General features: G+C 41.1%; 1 protein-coding gene across 2 annotated transcripts in view; it reads right to left on the bottom strand.

Annotated features, from left to right (window-relative positions):
• LOC118421606 (gamma-aminobutyric acid type B receptor subunit 1-like) overlaps nucleotides 1-24,297 on the bottom strand; it is a 36,878-nt gene that overhangs the window by 3,414 nt on the left and 9,167 nt on the right. For both annotated transcript variants that reach the window (XM_035828961.1, XM_035828960.1), the window contains exons 2-16: nucleotides 15,307-15,441; nucleotides 14,124-14,294; nucleotides 11,127-11,228; nucleotides 10,512-10,577; nucleotides 8,358-8,552; nucleotides 7,824-8,017; nucleotides 7,557-7,614; nucleotides 5,640-5,703; nucleotides 4,569-4,649; nucleotides 3,899-4,049; nucleotides 3,332-3,464; nucleotides 2,688-2,795; nucleotides 2,217-2,314; nucleotides 1,496-1,599; nucleotides 1,128-1,255 (exon numbers count right to left, since the gene is read on the bottom strand). In XM_035828961.1, coding sequence (XP_035684854.1) covers nucleotides 1,128-1,255; nucleotides 1,496-1,599; nucleotides 2,217-2,314; nucleotides 2,688-2,795; nucleotides 3,332-3,464; nucleotides 3,899-4,049; nucleotides 4,569-4,649; nucleotides 5,640-5,703; nucleotides 7,557-7,614; nucleotides 7,824-8,017; nucleotides 8,358-8,552; nucleotides 10,512-10,577; nucleotides 11,127-11,228; nucleotides 14,124-14,294; nucleotides 15,307-15,441 — 1,788 coding nt within the window. The remainder of the gene's footprint in view (nucleotides 1-1,127; nucleotides 1,256-1,495; nucleotides 1,600-2,216; nucleotides 2,315-2,687; nucleotides 2,796-3,331; nucleotides 3,465-3,898; nucleotides 4,050-4,568; nucleotides 4,650-5,639; nucleotides 5,704-7,556; nucleotides 7,615-7,823; nucleotides 8,018-8,357; nucleotides 8,553-10,511; nucleotides 10,578-11,126; nucleotides 11,229-14,123; nucleotides 14,295-15,306; nucleotides 15,442-24,297) is intronic.

Here is a 24,297-nt window from a genome sequence, read left to right as displayed (position 1 = left end):
CTTTCAGTCGGATTAACTATTCACAGAGGGAGATAAAAAACTGAGGGACATTTCAACCTTGCAAAGGCTTAACTGGTCACAATCAGCTGCACTTACTGTATAAAATATACATTAAAGATTCTGATCTGAAGACCTATGATTCTGGATCCTTCTATCAACGAGAAAGACAACTGACCGATTCTGACTTGGTAGACAGTGTTAGGTCGGATCCCGTCAGAACCATCGATCATGAGATAGTGCAAGTTAATGATCATCGGCAGTCATTATCGGAGATGTCACACAAGTCACCATCAGTACAAAACCCTTGTCAAAGGGCGCCAACACAATCATGGACAGTACATTAGTGTGCTTGACCCCAACGGCAGTCTATCATTAGGTATCAAATCAAGTACTTGCCATCCAAGTTATCATTTTTGTCAACCTATTTGATATTCGGACCCAAATGATAGCTCAGCCAATGAAGCAAAAGAACATGAAAAGATGGGAAATGTCGTCACGTCATCTGACAACCAGCCAAGAAAACCACACAAACCATGGATAGAGAAGTCCTCTTGCTTATACCGCGGTTCATTCATTCGTTCAGTACCCTTGTAGTGGTACGGGTTCAGCCCCAACCAAGATTTCCTGATCCAGAATTGGACCGGGCTTTCCCAGTTACACGACCTTACACCTTTCTAACGCACCGGACATGACAGAATGAAGACTAGGCCAATGAGGCAAACAAACAAAGAATATTTGTAGAATCATATCCCATTCAGTAAATTTTTCTCCTCAACTATACTAATATTCTAATATAAGATCAAATGATGAATACTATAAGCAGAGTTGTGCATAGAAAAGATGTAGCAATTTGGAGTCTTTTCTGTAGCAATTTGGAGTAGAGTAGAGATGGAAAATAAAAACATAATAGTGCAAATTAGTTGACAGATATGCAACCATGCTCTAATTGGTCGATTTGCTATTTGCCATGCCATCATTGGTTTAACTGCTAAATTATGATCGACAGTCTTTTGTTTGCCACATTGGCTTGTTTTTTATCTATCATGCCCGCTGCGTATCAAAGAAAGGTGTATTCACTCAACTGTGAGGCTGCTACCAGGGACATCCCTATACCTTGGTTCACTTACCACTATGTTGTAGATGCTCATTCCGACGTATCGCGTGTCGTTGATGTCTTTTATGTTGACGTCACGGGTTTCGTAGGCCAGGAAGACCCCGAACAGCAGGAGGAGACCCTTGTAGCCGTACAGAACACCTAGAGGTCAACACCGGAGACATCAGTGTATCTAAAACACAACGCAAATATACAACTACGAGACAGCTAGCTAGTAGTAACAACAGGAGATATGCAAGTATTTACCCAGTCAATTAATAAATCAATCAATCTATCTACAAATCAATTAATAAATCCGTCATACAACAATCAATCTGTTGAAGGGAAAGAGACACATAATATAAGATAAAGAAAGTAATGTATACACATGTATGTGCTCACCAAGCCATATGGTGAAGTTGTCACAGGTGCAGTGTTCCAGTTTGGGCTGGATAACGATGTCATCGCTTCCTTCAGGCACTTCTTGCGGAAACTCCTCCAGATACCTACGTACAGGGTAACGGGAAACAGAGTTAGGAATGGGGAACTACAGTGATGAAAATGACATTCATAAGAAACAAAGTCAGCCCCTGGAATTCTAAAAAGCTGTCAAGGATTCAAACCTACAGCATTTTTATCCCCCAGAGCTATCCACCGCTCAAAAACCCTGACATAGTATACCAACAAGGGTTATCAACACCAGGCAGTCGCTGCAGCACCGCAGAAAACTACTAGGGGTTCAAATATAGAACTTGACCTTCGTTTTTCCGACCCTCATCACAACAAATTCTACGAGAATCCATCCACCGCTACTCAAATCATACTGTCCACACAAACAGATACATACAGCCAGACATACAAACGGTATTGAAAATATAACGTTCTTGGCGAAGGTAGAAATTGAGGATACGAGGAGAACCCAGATTTAATTAAGATTCCTCTTTATCTTTCAGTTTTAGTCCATACAGTCTTCTTCATAAGGTAGGATTCCGAGAAGCAACCTCTCCTAAAGACCTTGCCATTCGATCAAAATGCCATCGCATGATTGACATGCGATTTGTAGCATTTGCCTTTCACCATTGAAATACTACTTTGTGAATGACATGTTATCTGTAAAGCATACCTCGTCATGGGGTTTGTCAACTGCCAGACTGTCATGATGATGACGTCAACCGCTAAAAATAGTCCTAGCAGAGCGTAGAGTTTCCACGCCTCCACTACCTGTAAGGAATCATCAGGAGCAATGGTGGTTTATGTTGTCATTCCCAATATGGAAAACATATGAAGATCTAAGAAATGATATGAACGTACCAATAAGCTTGCTCAACATGTGATGACGCAGCAAAAGTACGTTTACTTGAATTGCACTGTAGTTTACAATAAACAAGGTATTATCGTCATTTACATAAGCAGCATACATTCTGTTGTTCTACAATCATATAAAAACGTTTCATTTACCTTTCTTCCGTATAAATCATGTATTGGGTATGATAAAATGGAATAAAAGTCCGAGGGAACAACTATTATGTATGCAGGAAGATACAGATGTCAAGAGTCTATATTCTACGAGAAAAAACACATCGGAGAACTGGACCTTGTCCTCCTCTCGTGCCCTGGTGGTGAGTCTGTGAACTCGCCAGATCTTGGAGAACATCGATCCTACAGCCAGGGTGAAGCCAACAACAAGTACCCACGTCCGGGCCTACAGGAGACAAAGGTGCAACATTATACTAGCGCTTATATAACATCACTGATGTCCAGAATGCTCATGCCCTTAAAGCACACAATATCACAGTACACATATACTGACAATATCATGCAACAAGAACATGTTACAGTCTAATGTAATAAAGGCAACATACTAAAAGTTGAGTTTAACTTTCACAAACCTAAGCTGATAGACAATGACAATTGATGATGATCTTAAGATTTGCATGTTCTTGCCCATATGGACTAAATGCAGTGAATGATTCGATAGTGTTGCATGGAATACTAAAGACTACATACTAATACAAGTAGTGTTACAAGTGAACAGCTGGATAAACAAAAAATCTTAAGCTGTATATGTTAACAACTATTTTTACATGCCTCCGTTCCCTCTTCTTAAAACAAGTATACCAAATCACATTTTGTTGTTGTACAATGTTGACAATGACAAGACATAGTTCAGAGGGGGCTTGGTACATCCCTCTCGATGACCTTATCCATACAAACCTGCTCAACAGTTTTGCGATTTACCTGACAGATAGCTGTGAACTGGTCCTCAGACAGACTGGAGTTGTCCAGGCCGAAGAGGAAGATGCACGAGAGGCAGGTGATGCAGCCCAGCACGGCGATGTTGTTCAGACCCGGCTGGGACATGGTGATGTACCTGTAAGTACAGACTTATCTGAGTGCACAGATCTAGAGCGACTTGTTTTAAGTCATACAAATGCACGGTTTTGCTTATAATATTTATTCGGAACATACGAGTTATGAGCTGATGTTCCGGTATTATTCTTCATACTACGTAATAACCAGTCTGTCTGAATCAAATATACCACAAAACAGAATCTGCACTTGAAACTTGACAGTAAGGGTTTCCTACTAGTGGCTTCAGTTTCCCCATATCAATTTACATCTGGTATATATGAAATCACAATGACAATGGCAATGTTTATTTCAATTATATACAATCTAATTATCATATAAACCCTTAGAACCTTAATTACATATAAAAGCATGACAGAGTAGCCTTCACAAGACCTGTTCAAGCCCTAACCGTTCTAACCTTGAATAGGCTCCCTAGCTCCCCCAATGCCATACCTAACGTTTCTGTTCAGCACGTTGAACACCAGACAGCCGAACGCTGCCAGCATGGCGACAAGAGCGGAGGAACACATGCCGACATACAGCTCCATGGACACCAGCCGCAAGTCTTCAACAACCAGCGTGCGGTCATATGGCGGATGAGGACCTGCCAGAACAGTCATCAGGTCAATTGATTCGGTATCATTACCTCAATGAAAAATGGAGGAAAAGTTATTGGTGTGTCTGTTTGTCTGTCTGTCTGTCTATCTGTGTGTCTGTTTGTGTCTCTGTATATTTGTGGTCAGCATAACTCTAGAACCTCTGAATGTATGACGATGGTATTTGGTATGTGGGCAGGGATTGGGAAGACAAAGGTCAAGATCGATTTTAGGCCCCCTGGTATGTGACCTTGGTGCTACAGCAGAACTTACATTGTTCTATTTTTGAGCTGGACATGCTATGGTCTGGATTTGCTTTAAGAAGATTTGCAATTAATCTATTTATTCATTAATATGTAAACGGATAGAATTGAATGAAAGAGTTTAGGATACGACATTCGGACGGAATGATTATGAAAATGTGTATAGAGTGCATTGTAATACATAATGAAGAATGGAATTACGAAAATTCAACAGCTTGTGCTGACAGTGTTAGATTTGCAACATATTGAAGATTATACTCCTACCATTCCATCGTACGATGCTGTGATTCAGTGTCCAGTTGTTATTTTTGTTGTCGTAGTAACCGATCTTGTAGTATCGTCCATCTGTAGACATAAATGACAATTAGATTTACATAATCGTGCTCACAGTTTAGAAGCACTTGATGATGATGACCAGTTTCTTGTGAAACGAGAAAACTACTAGTATTTCATAATGACAATAACTTTATTGCACAACAATATTGTACGAGGTACAAAGTATGGAATCTACATAACTACAGTTCTATAGCTTTACTTAAGGCTTATCTAACTAATACAGGAGTTGTAGTATGGGATAATTTTCTTACAATCATTGGACATGAGTGCCAGAGACGTTTTAAGTAAGACACCGGTACCAAACATCGTGTTGTTGTTAATTGGCTCACAAGTATTGATTTTGCCGTTACCCGTTTAGTTGGGCATTGCTGATTGTAGACAAGATTGTAACCAGGAACGTCCTTCGTTAGCTGATGGGCCGACGTAAGTGCAATGACTAATTGATTGTCTAACTGAGATTACGAGCATTTTGATCCGTTATTTTGTTTCTAAACCAAGGAGCCTTGTAAGGCCATGTTGATTTGATTATATGGATGACATCCGCGCGCGCATCGGTTTTCTGTCGTATACCTTCCCAAAGGTAGCCGCTATACTGTAAATCGTACAAAGCAGCTGAAAAATCAGCAAATATATACCGCAGATCGATTGCAAAAATATCGTAAAACGGCCACTAATGTGGTAGAGTCCCAAAGTCAAAGAAGATGTGAAAGAAAATCCAGTGTTTGTTATAACATACTCTGTGTATTCAGTCAATTGCACAACCTTTCTGATCACTTATATCTCATAATAAAGGTAAATTTTATTCCCATGCTCGCACCCGTTTGGGGGCCCAGAGGATGTCATCCATACAATGAAATCAGCATGGCCTAATCGCAATGGGCCACAATAGCTGCGGTTTCATTCATTCGAAAGGACACAGAGGGATTTAAAATGTTTCTAGATGAACGATTCTTGCAATACTCAGACGCATGTTTACAGAGGAGTAAAACCATAACCTACCCCACATCTGCTCGATCTGCGTCAGAGTGAGGCGGTCTCCTGTAGACAGGAACTGTACAGGGCCCTGTCAGGTACAGACATTAAGATAAGTCGGTCATAAAGACGAAACGGACTATATCATATCACATACCATATCATATCACACCATATAAAATATCATATCATATCACATTACACCATATGATATCATATGATGTCATATCATATATCATATCATATCATCTAATATCATATGCAGAGCATACAATGATATAATTTTATTTTCACACACACGACTCCCTATAGATCAATGTACTGTCTTCGCAGACAGTTTCTTTGATCGATGATGTCTAAAAGCGATTGGCATACTTTGGGCCCAAATTCGCCGAACACAGGTACGCAACCATGCAAGAAGTTTCGAGGGACCTATTAAAGTCAGACAGCGTGTCACAGAGACTATGTCTATCTATCATAGTTTGCTTGCCTACGGAATAGGTACATTGCATGGGTGGGTTCACACTTGTGTAGTAACTACTCTGACATGTTTTATGCATATTTGCTCAATGTTTACTCTTTTTTCCAGTGACCCGTGGAGCCTGGTAAAGGCTATTAAAGAATCCCATTACGGACCTCATTCGGACTTGAATATAAACGTACGTGTGAACCCACACTATCTATATGAACTTTTGCTTACGTATCATGATAACCTTATGCATAGCCGATTATGATTTATTTATTGAACAAGCAACTTTAGCTATGGACATCAAGGATGGAAACTTTATGCTTCTAAAGCAGTATTCTGTCACCATTAATACAAAACCTAAGTACTTATACCACAAGCTCCCGCATAATCAATAGGACATAAAGACTATCACAGCCATAGAGAGATCCTAGATCAAGGAGAATTTGACTCTAACGTGCCCAGCATAGAACTAATCACAAATCTAAGATGGCGTGCTCCACAATGGTAGCATGTAAAACTTATCTGTATCTCTGTTTGTAGATATTAACTATACATATTCGCCTTCTATCTCCATATACATACAACCATGGGCTATGGTTATGGCAATGGCAACAGACTCACGACACGCACACATGTGATGTATGATTCAAAGCATCACGTAACCACCGTATGAATTATTCCCTTTGATATCTGATAACTGCTGGTACAAAGGGCCGCCGAGACATGACGGGGCTAAAAAACGACAAGAACAGTTTAACCTCATCTGAGGATAAAGCTGGGGTCGCGGGGGATTATACTGTCTACCCACGGGCAGGGAGTAACAACGACAGTCTGACTTTGACAAACTCATTCATCTGTAAGCGTGCACATTAATATGTACCGACGAGGTCATTCCATTCAAGTGTCAATGTCATGATCAAGAGCAAACCAACGTCAAGTTCATATTTGATATGCCGATCACGAGAGCGATGCTCTTTAATGGGATATATCACTGTCAGGTGCAGCAGACCCCGGATGGAATTCAAAGGTTCGGCTTATGGACCTGTCTGTTTTGATCGAGCCGCGTGATAAAATTGCAACCAAGGACCAAAATGTTTCTCATTGCCTGATATGGCACGAAATAAAGCACATGCCAGTCTCAGTCATTAGGGTCATATCTTAGCATCAAGCTCAGAATAAAGTGCGGCTGAAAAACATGAGCTGGTCATGAATTAATAGCCAAAACTACGTCTATGAAGGTTACATCAAAGACATCCGGAGTTGAGGTGCACGCCGAGTGTTAGAATATTTAGTGCCCATGACGTCCGCACGTTACTGAACACTACACAATGATGTAGTCCAACAGGGCGGGCATACAGATGTTGGGTTCGTCCCAAATGGATGAAAAAGGCACCCCTTGAGCAAAGTACTATAATTACAGTGCCCTGTTGTATCAAAGAGTAGACTCATGCGCATATGTATAACCAGCCACCCACCGAGACGCCCTGGAAAGACGTAGAGTCCATGGCACGGTAGAATTCACGGAATATTGTACTGAAATAACAAAGCAATAATTAGTTATATGTGTATTTATGGTTACATTCTTGTGGCGAGGCTTTTCCGTATCAGTAAGTATTAAGAATATGTTTACGTTATATTTTTGATAACCTTAATAACTTCAAAATGACTATAACCTTTTTTTAGGTCAGTTTAGATCAAGTCACTAAAACGTTACAACTAATAAAGATACAAACTGTTCTTACCTATTATCATATGTGAATTTGTCCAGCCCCACGTTGACTCCTTTCTCTGTAAGCCTGGTGATAGTCTGGTTCAAAGCCAGCGCCAGGGCCCACACTGCGTCGTACGCCAGGGGAGCCTCCGGGTAGCCTGGCGTGTCGTTTGGGTCGCTGTTGTTCAGTTTGATCAACAATTCCTCATCGAATTGTGACACGTTCTGAATGGTATTGATAATATACAGGCGAGAAAGAAAAATAAATCACATCGAACTGTTTAAAACCTGAACTTGATGCCGATCTAGCAATTGTAGTAATGTAACAGAACGAAAAAAAAATACAACAACGTGGTACAGTACTTGTAACGACATCAAATAGGAATAAGTTATTACCATATGTCCAACACATTGACATATGGTATAACTTGTTGCCTTGTGAAGACATTTGAAAATCAGGACATCAAACAATGGCTCTGATGGGGATAAAACGTACGAGCAAAAGATAACAGTGTCTTAGATAAAGACGAAAATTGACCGCATTGGATTAAAGAAAACTTCTGACCAGTCCAGAAAAGCTGGGGGTGTCGTCCAGGGATCTCATTGTCATCTCAGTAGTGAAGTGGCCCTGCAGTGCCTCTCTCATCTGGTCCACAGTACAGTTCACATCGTTCTCCTCCACCTTCTGGTACCAGTTGTCAGGGTACCAGCCGATGATAAACCACACGTGCCGATTCCCGTACATCTTCTCTTTGTACACCTGGGGAGCATTCAAGGCAAGGAATATCTATATCTCCACTTGACTTGATGTTGTCAGCTATTCTTCCTGTGGTCCCTCTCTTTGTACATTGAAGGCAAGAAATATCTACATCTCTTTGTAAAATTGTCATTGTCATTGTCATTGTCATTGTAAACATGGGGAGCATTTAAGGTAAGGAATATCTATATCTTCTCTTTGTACACCTGGGGATCATTGAAGTAAAGAAATATCTCTATCTTCTCTTTGTACACCTGAGGATCATTGAAGGAAAGGAAGGAATATCTCTAGCAAGTCAAAATAGCGGAAATGGGGTATCAAGCCAAACACTTCGTCAACTTCAAGAAAAACTGTGAGCTTTGAGACTATGTACCATTAGTGGCGCACCCGAGAGTACAACACTAAAAGGCCTGTAAGCTATAACTGTAAAACTCACTACAACATGATTTATGCAAAAATCAGACTATTGAGAGAGTTAGAACACAAACACATTCATGTTTGAGACATGTGTTTGGTATGTTTGACAATAAAATGTCCCATACACTTAAAATTGCAGAAACAATAAAGGGAGAAAATTCTCTAGGAGAAAGGAAGAGCAACACTAGAAGTCTAAATTAGCAGGTTTGATGTATACCAGCTCTATCAAGATTATTTTCACTCCACACATTCAAAGTACTTATCTGTTTGCACACATTGATAATTGTACGCCTAATCATCGCAACGTGATGCGTTAGAGTATATTTGTAGCCTATTACATTTCACTTGCAATTAAAGTTGTTATGATTTTAATTACACGTAAAATCCTTTGGGTATATTTACATCTCATTAAGACAAGTCATTAATTCAGAAGCTTATTTGTTCGTGCTATTAGGTACGACTTAAAACTTTAGAGATAAAACTTTAGTTTTCTATTTAGCATCATTAAACTTGACTTGGACAGTGGATCAATACAGCATCCATCAACCCAAAGACTCTTTAGGCGATGTTGATTTGATGGATGACATCCTTTGGGAACCCCCAAAACTGATGCGAGTGTGCGGATAAAAAACGTTTGATAGAAAAAGTTGCCTTCATCATGAAATCTAAGTGGAAGGTTGAACAGATAACTGAACACACAGAATACAGCATACCGAACAACAATTTTTGTTCTTTCACATCTTCCTTGACCTTGGAATATCTTTTGACCGATATTTGTTTTTGCAATCCACGGCATATATTTGCTTATTTTAAAGCTGCTTTGTATGATTTGCAGTATGGTTGAAAACGTTTTTTTTTCCATTTTTGGAAACGGCCGAAAATTAATGCGCGCGCGGATGTCATCCATATAATCAAATCAACATGGCCTTATTTTTGAATAAAAAGGCGTGACAGGAGTGACACTGATAGGTTTGAACCTCTGACTCTGGATTGTTGCCTTCACTAGCTATAGTGCTCTGAGATATCATAGAGCAAATGGAACTATATGTAGGTCGCTATAAACGTTATCTTGTCCAAAGGGCTAGTCTGCAGAAATGGATCCTTTCCGGTACCATTTGTTGGAAAATGGATCCCAAGACGGACATAAAGCCATAAGTTCTCGTCTTATCTCGGGAAGTCAGGTCGAACACGAACATCCTCTGATGATCGGTGACATTTTAATGGTCGAAATGTAAAAGGCTCACACGCAGCATTCAGAACATCTCACCCCTTGTGGATTGTGAATGGCGTACCATTACGCATGAATCGAAATAGACCGTAGATAACGCTTTACTGGCAATAGTGTGGGCAGACACTAAGATAGCAGTTATCATAAAGCTGTTTTCATCTAAAAAGATATTTACCGCTCTTGTGCCCTTTATAGAGAATAACAAGCGAATAATGTGACAGTACTGAAACAAAAAGCGAGGTGGTTCTTTATAGACAAAGAAAAGCATCGTAATAAGAAGTTTCAGAATGTTTCAGAATGTCTGTCCTTCGGCTCACCTGACAGAAAACTTTGAGCGCCATGTCCTCGTAGAAAACACCGACGATGATCCTGGCATCCTGGCGCTGCAAGACAAACGATCCGTGCCATGAGTACCACGTGTTTGGGAAACATTCACTACCAGTGAAGATTTATGAAACACTTCTAGCCGTCTCAAAACTACCTCTATAAGTATAATTACAACTGAATTCAAGTGGGCCTCTTGTGGGACTTATAGTGAAGCGGGTATGATACGTGTTCAATTGTGCACTACACGTGAGACTTTTAATCACACAAGTTTGAACAGTAGCAGAATCTGCCAGCAACACCTTGCAAACACATGCTTTCCCACAAAGGCTGGGTGGTCCCTTCTAACCATTACAAGAGTTTTACGAGCTCATTCGTAGCTTGGGAAAATGACAGCTCAGAGACGACGGTATTCTACCGGTTTCGACTTTATTGTCTTTTTCAAGAATCAGAGTTTTATGAGCTGTAACTGTAAACTGATTTACTGTATTGGGTACGAAAGAACGCTCTAAATAACAATCCCAAGAAGTAAGGACTGAAGCTCCCGGCTAGCTGAACCCCCTGCTTGTACGTGATTGACGGCCTAACCAATAGGCAGAATGACGTACCTTGAGGCTACGAACGGCATTGGTCGGATCTGAAAGGAAACTCTGCCTGGTAGCTATGGTGATGTTGGCCTCTTTAGCTCTTTTCTCCAGATCCTCTATGGTCTGGATAAAAAGATGAATCATAAGTTGACATGGCAATAAATAAAGAACGTCTGGTGCAGCTGATTGGATGCTACAAATCTATTTTCATAGTATTGTTCAATTGCAAACATCAGCATAACAGTATCCATGCAACGTACGATGTGTCTTGAATGGTTTGTTCATAACGTTCATATAACAACTAACATTGAAATGAAAGTTTCATCATAAAACGTAATTAATAAACGCCAGCAATCCCATTGGCTTCCAAACAGAGCATGAGATATGGATTTTAAAATCTCTTGAAACACGAATGGATGGAATCCCACACCGACGCATCACGGACCATCCGTTTTCGTTCAGTCTTCATCACATTCTTTGTGAGCAATGATGTTTTAGCCACCGGCGTGTCTAATATTCTAAGCACAACTGCACAGTATGATTGCTTCGGATGTTTGTACCTTAAAATGTAAGATGAGTGACAGTGATTTATCACTCACAACATGTCTACATGTAGAGGGAATTTGAAGAATGTTGTTAGACTATTAGTAAGCGATCTATAGACGCACGTATGGTAGTTGTTTGACTGCATGACGTTTTGTGTCGTTGTAATACAGTAATTGCAAATGCAACGACTGAATATAAAGCAGTCACCAACTGTCACCGTCAGACGAGGTAGGCATCATGATACATTACACGGCTCAAAGCTATTTTCAGGAGAATTAATCTTCTGTCTCCAACACCCCTTGGGGTTGCATGGTTCTGTCGGCTGTCACCTGGTCTTGATCTCATCGCATTGCATGTGAAGTGGGTTTTGATGCCTGTTTTCTGACCAGATAACGTTAGAATAAAATAGTTTCAGACGGAATAAATTACTTAAAGATAGCTTAAACCAGTTTTGTCGGGAATGTTCTATCTAAAGGAGGAAGATTCATCGCAGTTACTCATAGCTTTTAAATTAGAGATTTAGAGGTGCAGATGTTTGCACCACAAGTTAAATTTTGGGGTTTACCAGTAAAATGATTAATAACGGATCCTCCTGAAGCCGTTTGCATACTCGGCTTGCCAGCGGCTACACTTCAGCTGTTGATAAATAACACCCCATGATGTGACTGGCTCCGACTTCTATACGCGTCGGTGGAGACGTTTGAAAAGATCAGACGTTTGAAAAACATCAACTCGGCCGGCGGTGGAGACATAATTATGAATTGTATTCAGTTGATTTCATATCACAACCGGAAAGGAACAATCCGCTGATGTGGAAAAATCCGTTGCTCAGAGCCCAAAGCTATTAGCGAGCGCCAGTAACGTGTTGAAATTGACTGGCGTTATGATGCTGTGGGCTAGAGCTGTATTTTGATAAACGATGCTGATTGTTACCAGCTCTGTAGTGGGGAAAACTTATTTGTAGTCGGCAAATACGTGATTTTGCAATCTGCATACGATCACACAGGAAGCTGAGAATCAATGGGAAAGGTTATAAGCATCCGTTCACAGCTGCACTGGCAATATAATTGAAAATATTCACATGTTCATCTATTCCTGTACAATTGTGTGACCACAAAAATATATCTCAGTATGCTTTATTGAATGTTTTTCTTACTCCATCTTATAAAAGAGTAATCAGTAAGCATGGAGAAATTATTGCCAGGAGGTAATAAAACATTTGCAGCTATGAACAAAGAAAAAAAATCCCATTGATGATACTGAGGCTAACCTTATGAATTTCAACACAATGAAAAAAACCCCAACTTTTTTCATCTTAGATCCCTTAGGAATCAAATGTTCAATGTTTCTTTTATTGGTACTGATGGCAGTTGATAAAGGTTACTCCTCGGTATGAGTCACTGAGGCAAGAAATTGAAACAAGCAATTGAAGGCGCAGAGCTAAATTGGCTGGAAAATTGATACGATGAATCTTGAACTACAGAGAGGAGTGGAGCCTCATATCTTCACACAAGCGGTTTTAGATATGTCATTGATGGAACAGTGCACCGCTAGAGCACAGACAGAACGCTATACAAAGCCAGCTCACTAGTCATTGAAGACGGAATCGAGAGCGAAAAGCAAATGCCCCGAAATCAAAGTTCGATGAAAAATTTGCTCAGTAAGGCACCGAAATTTGCTATTTTCACCGTGCTATGGATGTGATCATGAAACTAGATTTGATAGTCATGAAAACCCCGCAAAAATGGATCATGTCGATATTACATGGTATCCTTCTCTGGCTCATACATCGCATCTTTATGAAAGGGCTGCGAATCAGGTCTAAAGCAGCTGTAAAACTCGGATGGAAGTTCATCCACCTGTCACGCGACAAGTGTTTCTTAAGAAAGGTGTTGCTAAGGACCGCGGAGCAATTCGAACTAAAAAAACTGTTCTATACACCTTCGGATCAGTTCGTGGCTTGGTGTATCGAATAGACCTGAGATGACGAGGGCAGCAATTAAAAATGAAACATTTCTCCTCTAACAATCTCTAAGTATGCAGATGCAAATCAGTCATGTCTAGGTCATTATTACCCAATATATAAGTAAAAACTGTGCATACACCGTTCACCCTCCAATACGGGTGGATGTTTTAAAGGATGTTTTAATTCCAATAGCTGTGGTGACTACTCTGATCTCATCTGAGAGTGTATACCTGGCTAAATAAATAAAATTGAAATGAAATCTATCCCTTAGTATAACTATTTGACCGTTGTTGCATACCAGAAGACCAATAGCTTTCTCCATCCTTGAGAAGCTTGATTTTTTCTTCTTCACACATCACGTAAATATACACAATCAAGGTTTATATGATATCTGTGTCATTTATCACATATCCGTAGAAACACCTCCCGATAATGCAACCGACCAACACGGCAGGTGCTAAATCGCGTCATAGTCATGTGACTACAAACAGACGAATGAGACCCACCGACGTGAAGACCTCCTGTGTCTCCTGTATGATGGAGATCTTGCTCCACTGGTAGTACTGAAACATCCGGATCCGGGCCTGGTTGTGGAGCACGGCGGACGGATGGGTCCGGAAGAATGTCCGGAACCGCTTTCGATCTGAGAGGGCCGGTGAGCTGGATCCATACGCGAGCTTGGAAGGGGAGAATCATAAAGGTCGAGGTCAGATGTTGTGTGACTGGCACGATAACAAGACAACCAATACTAAACACGCTAATGTTGGCCCCCAAAAAACATCACCGTCGAGAAGTGATCATATTAATGATCATTACGTATGTGCGAAATGATCTTTCGACCACCAGGCAAGATATCATTAAGGTCCTGGTTTCACTTTTAACGAAAATGGCGCCTTTATAATCACTTGGTTCTAAGAGTTATAGATCTACATTGCGGCCTTTCAAAGAGTATCGAGAAGGTAAATCCTTGGTCATTTTACAGTACATTTAATCTGTTTACTTCATGTATAGTTATGTAGGAAAGCTAGTAGCTCTTTAGCTGTTAGAACCAATTACTTCTTAGGATCAAGCTCTGCACCCCTCCAACAAATTATTTATTATTCTCATTTAGGAATTTTGCTGCCGTCCATACTAATAGTGTTTCGGGCGATAGAACGGGCGGTGATAAAGTGGCCAATGTGACGACAAATCAACATTATAAGCCTTTCGAAAAACGGCAGCGTGGAAGTTGGATGGCTTAGTTTTGCTTCAACTGCGGGTGACGACCGTTTAATCGATGATAATATTAGAGTTACCATCACATGCACCTGCGACCGGAGCACTGAGTAAAGTTTGCTGTAACTGTATGGGGTTGGGGAGCATCCGAGCGGATACAGGGTTAGGGTTAGATATTGGCTAGGGTTATGTAGTTAACAAAACTGACGATACATGGACATTAGAAGATATACATCTTCAATGAGTCGAATGTTGCTCACGGCTTCCACATCTTCAAGTGCATCAACACCTATTATCAATTAAGATATTGCGTAATACGTAAAAGTATGAATAAGAAGACAACAAAATACACAAAACGTAAGAAAATTCGTTTTTCTTTAAATCTCTGAAGTTGAGTAATCTTTCGAACCTCGCAATGCCACACCGGTGATCCAGGTGCAGTGAGATACAACTTTAAGAGCGGGGGGTACTCACCACCATGAGGTTCCACATGTAGGCTGCCTCGGCGATGTGTGTGGACACGCTGCTGCAGCCGGTCAGTAACATGAGTTTGGGAGGTGGGTGGTAGATCAGGCGGTACATCACGTTCGTGCCGATTCCTGGATTGCACTGCAATAACATAAACATATATGAGTTGCTAAATTTTACTGTTTATAAACTTTGGGGAACCACTGATGTTTCTGAAGTATGAACAGCCTGCCGAGCAACCAATAAAAATGATAGAAAAATAAAAAGGAATATAGCAATGTAAATGTACTTAGTAGCTTGACATGGCATACATTATACTACATTATACATGTGTATGTAGTATATTATATAGATGTGTTGAATCGTTTCCTCTTGGGGGGGGGGGGGTGACAATTGAACGTTTAAAGCAAGTACATTATGTAATAGCTTGTGTCAAACCATAAATTCCAAATGTAGCCCATTGATATAACAAATAAATCTAGACCTCCCCTTAGGAGAACAAAACGACTCCGTGACCCCCAGTGTAACTGCTTCGAACCGCTGAGTACCTATAAACGGAAGGCAGTGACGCAGGAGGTTCATGAAGCGAGCATCAGCAGTCTCACAAATCACGAAAAACGCAGCCCTGCCCAATAATTCCCTGCAGCTGACCCACAGTTAGCCCATATGTCAATCCCTACTTTTCCCATAGGTGCATTAAGTCTTTCATCGCAGTCATAAACTGGGCTGTGAGTAGACGCTTTTATAATGAAAGGTTGGTGAGAGAGGAAAACAAGTTTCTTCACGACAGGAGGGACATAAAATCGTTCTCACATAGAGTACAGTAAAGTACGTTCGCAATAAGTGGTATCAGGGTAGAAATTTATCAAGTGGCACCTCCCAGTGCTGCCATTACGTTGTGAATCGATGACCAACGGAGTTAGAAGATTGTGCAGTAACGAAAACGTTTGCCTCTAACTACTCATTAAATGGATCATGTCGCTTGAACGATCATTATTATAAGAAACGTAAAATACAGGTAACTGCTTGAAAGTATTTTCGTATTCTACTGGGTTAGGTACATGTAATTTGTAAAACCACTGGAAGATAGCTAGAAGCTTAGAAGAAAAGAAAAAAAAACATTGCTTCCCAGGTAACCAACATGATCGTTGATTGGAACATGGTGTTGTTTGGAATGAATTTGGCAAGTTGCTCTAAGGTGGCAAAGTGGTCTTGTGGATAGGAATATTGCGAATGAAAATCTTCATGTTTTGCGTTCAACTCCGTAGGGAACCAAACATTATACCATTGGAAACGCACTCTAAACTCGACTCAGGTCCAATCAGTACATAGCTCTGGGTGTTCAAAGCTAGCTAGATTTGTTGAGGCAAAGAAAAGGGAACAAATAATTTCTTTATTTTAAGGCATACTACGATTCTTCCAAACTGATCATGCTACCGATGAAATTATGACATAGCAAGAAAACAATAAAGGATGTAAATCGTTATATGATCAACATCTTACACTATAAATTAAAATCAATATATGCACTTTCGGCATAAGCAAATGCCCATTTTAGCAATATACATAGCTATAGACAGATAGCTACAGCAAAATTGCACGTCTGGTACAAAATAACGCCTTGCTATAACCCCACTGTCGGGAGTGGCGTTGTGTTGGTCGATGTCTAACTCTACTACTACTACACGACTATAATCATTTGTAGGACATTGTTCAATCAATGATTGCCAAAAGTCTTCTTTGAAATAGAGAGAAAATGAAAAAGAGAGAAAGGAGGAATTCCCAATATTCTGAAAGAAAGGGAAAGACCGGGAGAGTTTGGGAAATAAACAGTAGAAGAAAAACTTTTGATATAAAAAAAAAATCATCTTTCAAAATCCTGCTGAGACGACTTTGTAAGGCTTTCAACACCAGAAGCTTTGGGCATCTAAAGTAACTATCCATGCGTGTCACAGAAAGGCTATGTAATCCTTCACAGTCACTGGCTGGCTCTCTCCGATCCGCAGAGTAGATGGAGTCGCTCTAAGTTTTGCCGGCGTACATAAGCAATCCATCACAGATGTCGGTTAGCTAAAATGAAGGACGTTCAAGTCACTGGGGGGAAGTAATGAGAAATGATAACAACAAAGTACTAGGTACTTTTCTGGAAAATCTTGTGGATCACGCTTTGAGGGTCACTCAGTGCACACGGCAAGATCTGAAAACCAGAGTGAAAGCTGACCCTTTGGTGCCACAACAACAAGATTCCCCTCACCACTTCTCCAAAGTTCCCCCTAAGCGCCTTTAAAGCTATCGATCCTTCATGATTTCATGTAAAATCGTCTTGGGGGGTAGAAAGAGTGTCAAGGATAAGGATGCCACGATGGATTGCCAGCCAGGCATGAGACAGATACATACAAATGATTAATCGCAAACTACCGTCAACGGATGGTAGTTTTCAAATAGGAGGGACAAACAGTTTGAATAGCTATATATTTACACATCAGAATAAACAGACATAAAGATGTTGGTATAGGATCGCCGTCGATATTATACTTACAGTTGGTGGTGCAAAGAGTTTGCAATGTCAGCAGTCTGTTATCTGTTTATCTCGTCAGTATTGTTCCTGTTCATGTCTTATTTCTGTCAACAAATGATAATTTTATGTGCACTCATGTGAAACGTTAGCATATGTTTTCCCAATACCCCATTCGTCATTCCACCAAGTCTGAAGGTCGTCTTCGTTCCCCCAGTACGTACCAGACATCTACTACTGTCTATTCCGTACAGCACACTACTTGTTACTACCCAAATTTGATCAGGATGAGGCAGGATTGCTCTTGACCTGTTCTCATCTCCCTCTGACAGGCCCAAAATAGCTCCTACTAAGACAAGATAAGGAATGCTGAGCTTCCAGTGGCGTCAGGCAATATCACTGCCTTGTAATGGATATCACAGCCTTATTTGGATTAGACTAAGCCTATGAAAGGGTCACTATTCAAATAGATATATGGCAGGTAGCAACTCGCTGGCTTTTCGTATGACTCCAAAATGTCGCAGGGCCAACAGACAAAACATATTTATATCTCATATCACATGTAAACTGGAATGTTGCGTTCGTGCTCAAAATTTGAATGTGTACTTGATGGCAGAGATAGAAAAGATCATCATAACTCTATAAATTGATGTTACCTAATAGTAATGAAACGTTTCGAAATTTTGTGCCACGGATGTATTCCATACAAATGGAAAGTCATTTTGCCGTGTCTGCTCAGTTCTTGCATATTGTCTGTCCGTAATCTGTGTCCAGAAAAGTACATAGCAAGACAAAAGTACAGCCGTCTCTCAGCTTTTCTCTTTCAGCTTGTCCCAGTCCAAATCTGGCGCATGTCTACGCTAGATAAATGAAACACATCGGTTTGGTTCCGTGAGTAATGGGCAGTTACTGCGGCAAGGTTCACTAATGGAACACAACTGTATCGCGAAGTGGCACCTGTTTCGCGGGCCTCCGGTTTATCGAACTGCTGGGATGTTTGGAAGGTTTCTAGGAATGGAAACCTGCTGCGAGGGAAGAGACGTCGTGATATGTGTTTCACTGGGTGTGTCAAGGGTGGGTGATAGAAGATGGATTTGATATGAATATGCGAAGACTGATATGATATGAGCGATACATGCAATGCTGACATGGTGCGGTAAATTGCACAGCAACTTTTCTTACTTTACCTTGATATGGTGAACAACTCTACGATATGTTAGAGCTACAAAATATGGACTTGTGCAAACCTAGGTAGGTTTTTCATCTGAAAATGATGGTAAAACATAAATCATGTATGTAGCAGGCGTCTTCCACCTGTTGGACTGCACGTCCATGGAGGAATGGGCATTTTTCTTTCCGTTGTAAGACTGCACAGCCATGGAGGAATTGGCATTTTTCTTTCCGTTGTAAGAATGCACACCCATGGAGGAATTGGCACTTTTCTTTCCGTTGTAAGACTGCACATCCATGGAGGAATTGGAATTTTTCTTTCCGTTGTTGTAAGACTGCACAGCCATGGAGGTATTGGCATTTTTCTTTCCGTTGTTGTAAGACTGCACAGCCATGGAGGAATTGGCATTTTTCTTTCCGTTGTAAGAATGCACACCCATGGAGGAATTGGCACTTTTCTTTCCGTTGTAAGACTGCACAGCCATGGAGGAATTGGCATTTTTCTTTCCGTTGTAAGACTGCACATCCATGGAGGAATTGATATTGTCCTTTCAGTTGTAAGACTGCACACCCATGGAGGTATTGGCATTTTTCTTTCCGTTGCTGTAAGACTGCACAGCCATGGAGGTTTACTTTCCCTTCCAAGATCCAATGCCCGAGGGCCGAAAATCACCATCAAGCCAGGATGCATATATATCGAGAGGAAAGGTAGCTTAGCAGAGTAGTGGATTCTAACATATGTTCTTGCCAGTCACTGCATTCACCGTCAATAAATAAAATCACAGCATGATGCGAAAAAGGAAAAATCAGTTCTATGTTGATGTGACAGACCTGAAGTGGTGAATAAACCTTTGTATTCATCACAAAGACGCACGTAGAGCACTAAGAGCTCTTCAGAAGGGCCTTCGTAGTTCTGACGATCATATTACACAACAGTTCGTGGCAAAACATAGATTTGGGGAATCAATTAGTTTTTGATTAGCTCCTCTTCTTGACCAGTGGTGTTGAGGTTGCCGCCCATTGGATTACTAGTATGCACCTAGAGCACTACTAGATCTTTAGAAACGCCTTCGTGGTTCTGACGATCATATTACACAACAGTTCGTGGCAAAACATGAGACAACCACATCGATTCGGTAAGTCAATTAGTTTTTGATTAGCCCCTCTTCTCGACCAGTGGTGTTGAGGTTGCCGCCCATCGGATTAGTAGTATGCACTTAGAGCACTACTGGATCTTCAGAAACGCCTTCGTGGTTTTGACGATCGTGTCGTACTACACCATTACAACCGTTCGCGGGTGGCAAAACATGAACCAACCACATCGATTCGGAAGATTTAATTAGTTTTGGATTAGCCCCTCTTTTCAACTAGTGGTGCTGAGCTTACCGCCCAGGATTAGAGCAGAAGGATCAAACCGCAGATGAAACCGAGATTAACGAGTCGCTATCAGTTTCAAGGACCAAGATATGTTACGCAACCCTGAAAATAGTAACGTTAACGTCACGTAGAATCCTGATGACATCGTATATCAGATGAAGCCGTTGGCTGGTGCTGAGTAGCAATCAAGCGAAGTGAATGGGTAACGTGAATTTCTGTGTACATTAGATTTAAGGTCGGTCCCATAAAGTGGTGATTACTAGGCGAAATGGTTGCTGAAACACGCGCACGTGAGGAATAGAATAATTAAACTGGAAATAAAACCGTAGTCAACGGCTGGTCAGTATAGAAAATGTGTGGTGGAATTTTCTCGATTTTCTTGACTAATTTGCATAAATTAGACTGTAAAGCATAAGTAACAAGAGTTCATACATTATTTGGTTACTGACAATTTTTTGTCTGATCTAGCAATTTCATAAAAACTTTATTGCGCAACAATTATACATTGAGCCAGCTGCAGGTCTCCCGTCCAGGCAAATGATGTAAATCACCGTGTGGCTGATACGATACGGAGGTTCGCCAGGCCTCCATCGGGGTGATTTGAAGTGAATCACCAACTCCAGACAGAAGGATTTGCTCCATCGCACACCGGGCCATAAGCTTATTCTTTTTCAAAAGGTGTGGTGGGTTCTCTTTTACGCGCATATAGTGTGGCACAATACCTTCCCCAAATACCTTCTTATCCGAGAGACGGCCCTAACCGAAGCTATGTACTCATTTTAACCTGAGTGAAGTGAGGAAAGTCATTTAAAGTGCCCTTCCCAAGGGCACGAGATCGGTGCCATAGCAGGATTCGAACCATGGATCTCACTCGAATCTCACAGTTCCATAATGCTTATCTATCTAATTCAAGAGTGTGCAGTATGGTATGAGAATAGGCTTACACTACCACTGGAAGAATTTGTAAAGTCTGCACATTCTTTGATATATTTTCTGTGGATGAGGAGAGCTTTGAAATTGATGAACGCAAGACAAATCAAATATCAAGCTGTTTTAACGATGACACTAATAAGCAGACTGCACGTCGTGTGCGTCATTAGCTGAAGACGGCGCTCCAGGCCACTGAAGATCCAAATGTTGTGTCATACATCACGCTGCCTGCAATATGAGATAGCAGGGTCGGTGCACTGATGGGAGGATGAAACAGCATATTACCAGTTCCACTATCTCTATATCTTTTTATTAATATATTATTTTGTTCTGCCCTGATCTGTGTTCGCAGTAACAGTTTAGGGTAAGAGCAATAGTGGGTCCGAATATCAGACCCGCAGTGAAGCATAGTTTTAGAGATTATATAGTGACTTGCCCTTACTCTGTTGCTGCTGCCTCTCTACCTTAGGCCATGTTAATGCTATGGATGACATCCTCTGGGAACCCGCAAACGTATACGAGCATCCAATTAAAAAGTTCGTCCAGAAAAGTTGCCTACATTATAGAATCTAAGAGGGTAGGAAGGTTGAACAAATGTCTGCACACGCAGAGTATGGTACACACAGAAATCACCGTCGGGGACCTTCGCATCGGAGCACCATTTAAAACATTCCACAGAAGAAACGTCCTCTGAGAGCCTTGTAACAACTTCCTGCGTACAACCTGCATCCAGGGAGGACCAGGAAACAGAGGAAGTCCTAATGATTCGGTGCCGCGGGGATGTTTTAGGCTCCAGTAGTGGGTGATTAGTCACTAGCTCGGAGTACAGACCAGAGGAGAGTGCCATCCCTCTTGTGGATTAAAAGCCCCGCTGGGCGCTGAAAGCAGGAAAACCGCCAGAATGGACCAATTACCACGATGTCTAATCAGTCACAACAGCAGGAATCTCTTAACGGCTAAAAAATGCACTCAACGTCAGTCAAATACGTTCACTCTATCTCTCTTATGTTGTGTTACCAACAATAGAAAGGCTAAAACTCAGAACTTTGTTATATGTGGTTTAGCTGGCCGCTCATTGAGTAGGAATCACGCAGTAATTATTCTAATTCTTATCGAGAAATACAAATAAACACGCTGCTATTTCTGCAGTTGGAGTGGTTCATCCGTCAGCGCCGGGGCTTCTGATGAGAATAGACTGGTGGAGATAGGGGCGTTGTTAATTATAAGTGCCTACATACTAGATTGATGCTTCTAAGTCACGATCTAGATACAGTTTTTCCCGATATCTGCGGAAACAGGGATCCTAAGACCTCAGATGACTCCCATATCTACTACTGTGGGAAGATCATCTTCATTTAGCTGCACTAGAACAGATTCATCCATGACGCAGAAGCACACACAGTCCATTCGGTGTGCTTTATTAGGGAATGTAATTTCCCTCCGAATGCGTAGGTGGACGCTTTTCACTGGGAGGCTTCTGTAATCTCCATTTAACGTTACCATGGATAGATGTATACTATACATCATGTGAAGCAAGCAAGGCTAAGATGTGACCATGGTGATTTCGGAGTGATGAAAACATCTCCAGGCGTGGTATGTTCCAGAGTGGCCACCTGTTACGTGGCTAATCAATCTCATACAACGTATTATGTGTTTCTCATGACGGCGATCGCGCTGAGACCTAAATTTGATCTAAGCCATGACTTCATAATTGGAATATCATGCAAAATCTGGGAGTATGACCCCCAAACAAAAAAGATACGTTTTAATCATGGCCGGGTGGATAGAGTGTTCGCCTTGCATTCGGTACATGCATGTCGTGAGTTCGATCCCCGGCCGAGTCATACCAAAGAACTTTATAAATGATACACACTGCTTTCTCTGCTTAGCTCTCAGAACTAATGTGGAAGAGTAGTGGAAGAGTTAAACACACATCACTACCAGCAGACTAGCCCCCTGCTGTACATAGTGGCTTCAGCAATGTAGAAATGGAGATGAGTGCCGACCCTAAGCATCTGTTACAGGTATACAGGCAACTTTAACTTTTTAATCTATGAAATTTGTCGAGTGTTCTGTCAAATCACTCGGTCGCAGCGAGGTTGCCGCCCTAGTGGAATGAAGTGTGACTGCAGTAACTTTAATGCGCGCTCAATTTGCTTATACAGTGGGTATGTTATGAAACTCTCAACATGGCCAGCTGTCAAGATGTTCAGTGTACAGATCAGTGAAATGAATACTTCAACTTACGGTTAAGTTTTCTTCTTAAGTGCGCAACCGCGGGTGTGCGGGTCGATATGCTCTTACGGTTGTCGGCTTTATTTTCAGTAAAAAAGATAAGCGAAACTTCCTCCTTCTGCCACTATATCACACAATCTGGTTCACACCCGGCTGCGTATACCATTTCTTTTAATACTTGCCAAGGGGAATAACTTCAAACTTCACTTTAGAGCTGAATATATACGAGCAGGTTTTTCTGTAAATGAGATAAGACTCTTCTAGTCAAGGCCAGTGTAAGCTGTATAGACAGACCGAGGTCGACGCCGCTCTTTGGGCGGTAGTGATTGCACTGGTGGTATTGAATTTGGCCGATTCTATCCACTAGAGTTAAAATGAAAGGGCCAGGAGGCAGTCATGAAACACCATAGTGGCAATAACACCTGTAGCATCAACATTTCGTGTTGCGTATGTTTTGACATATTGTTATGTTGTAACACAGGTGGACTTCTTTACATCATTTGTAGACGAATACATTCAGAAAATCCCCTAATCCATCTATAAAAAACCTGTGCATTTTGATTATACATATAATATCTCAAAAGCAAACAGAAAAGAATGACATACTAGTACATGCTTAATATAGGCTGTGTGTATCATGTCTTTTAAAAGAAATTAGCCATTGAGCTTTGCCTCGAATGGTGTACCAATGACACGTGTTGTTGGTGGTAGCCACCAGCCAAGAAAGGTGGAACTGTTGACTTGTCATCTAGGTTTTCTAGAACATTCCT

This window comes from Branchiostoma floridae, chromosome 8 (genome assembly GCF_000003815.2).
Source record: "Branchiostoma floridae strain S238N-H82 chromosome 8, Bfl_VNyyK, whole genome shotgun sequence".
Classification (NCBI taxonomy): Eukaryota; Metazoa; Chordata; class Leptocardii; order Amphioxiformes; family Branchiostomatidae; genus Branchiostoma; species Branchiostoma floridae.
The sequence above is the reverse complement of the archived record's forward strand: the minus strand, read 5'-3'. Positions and strand labels throughout refer to the sequence as shown.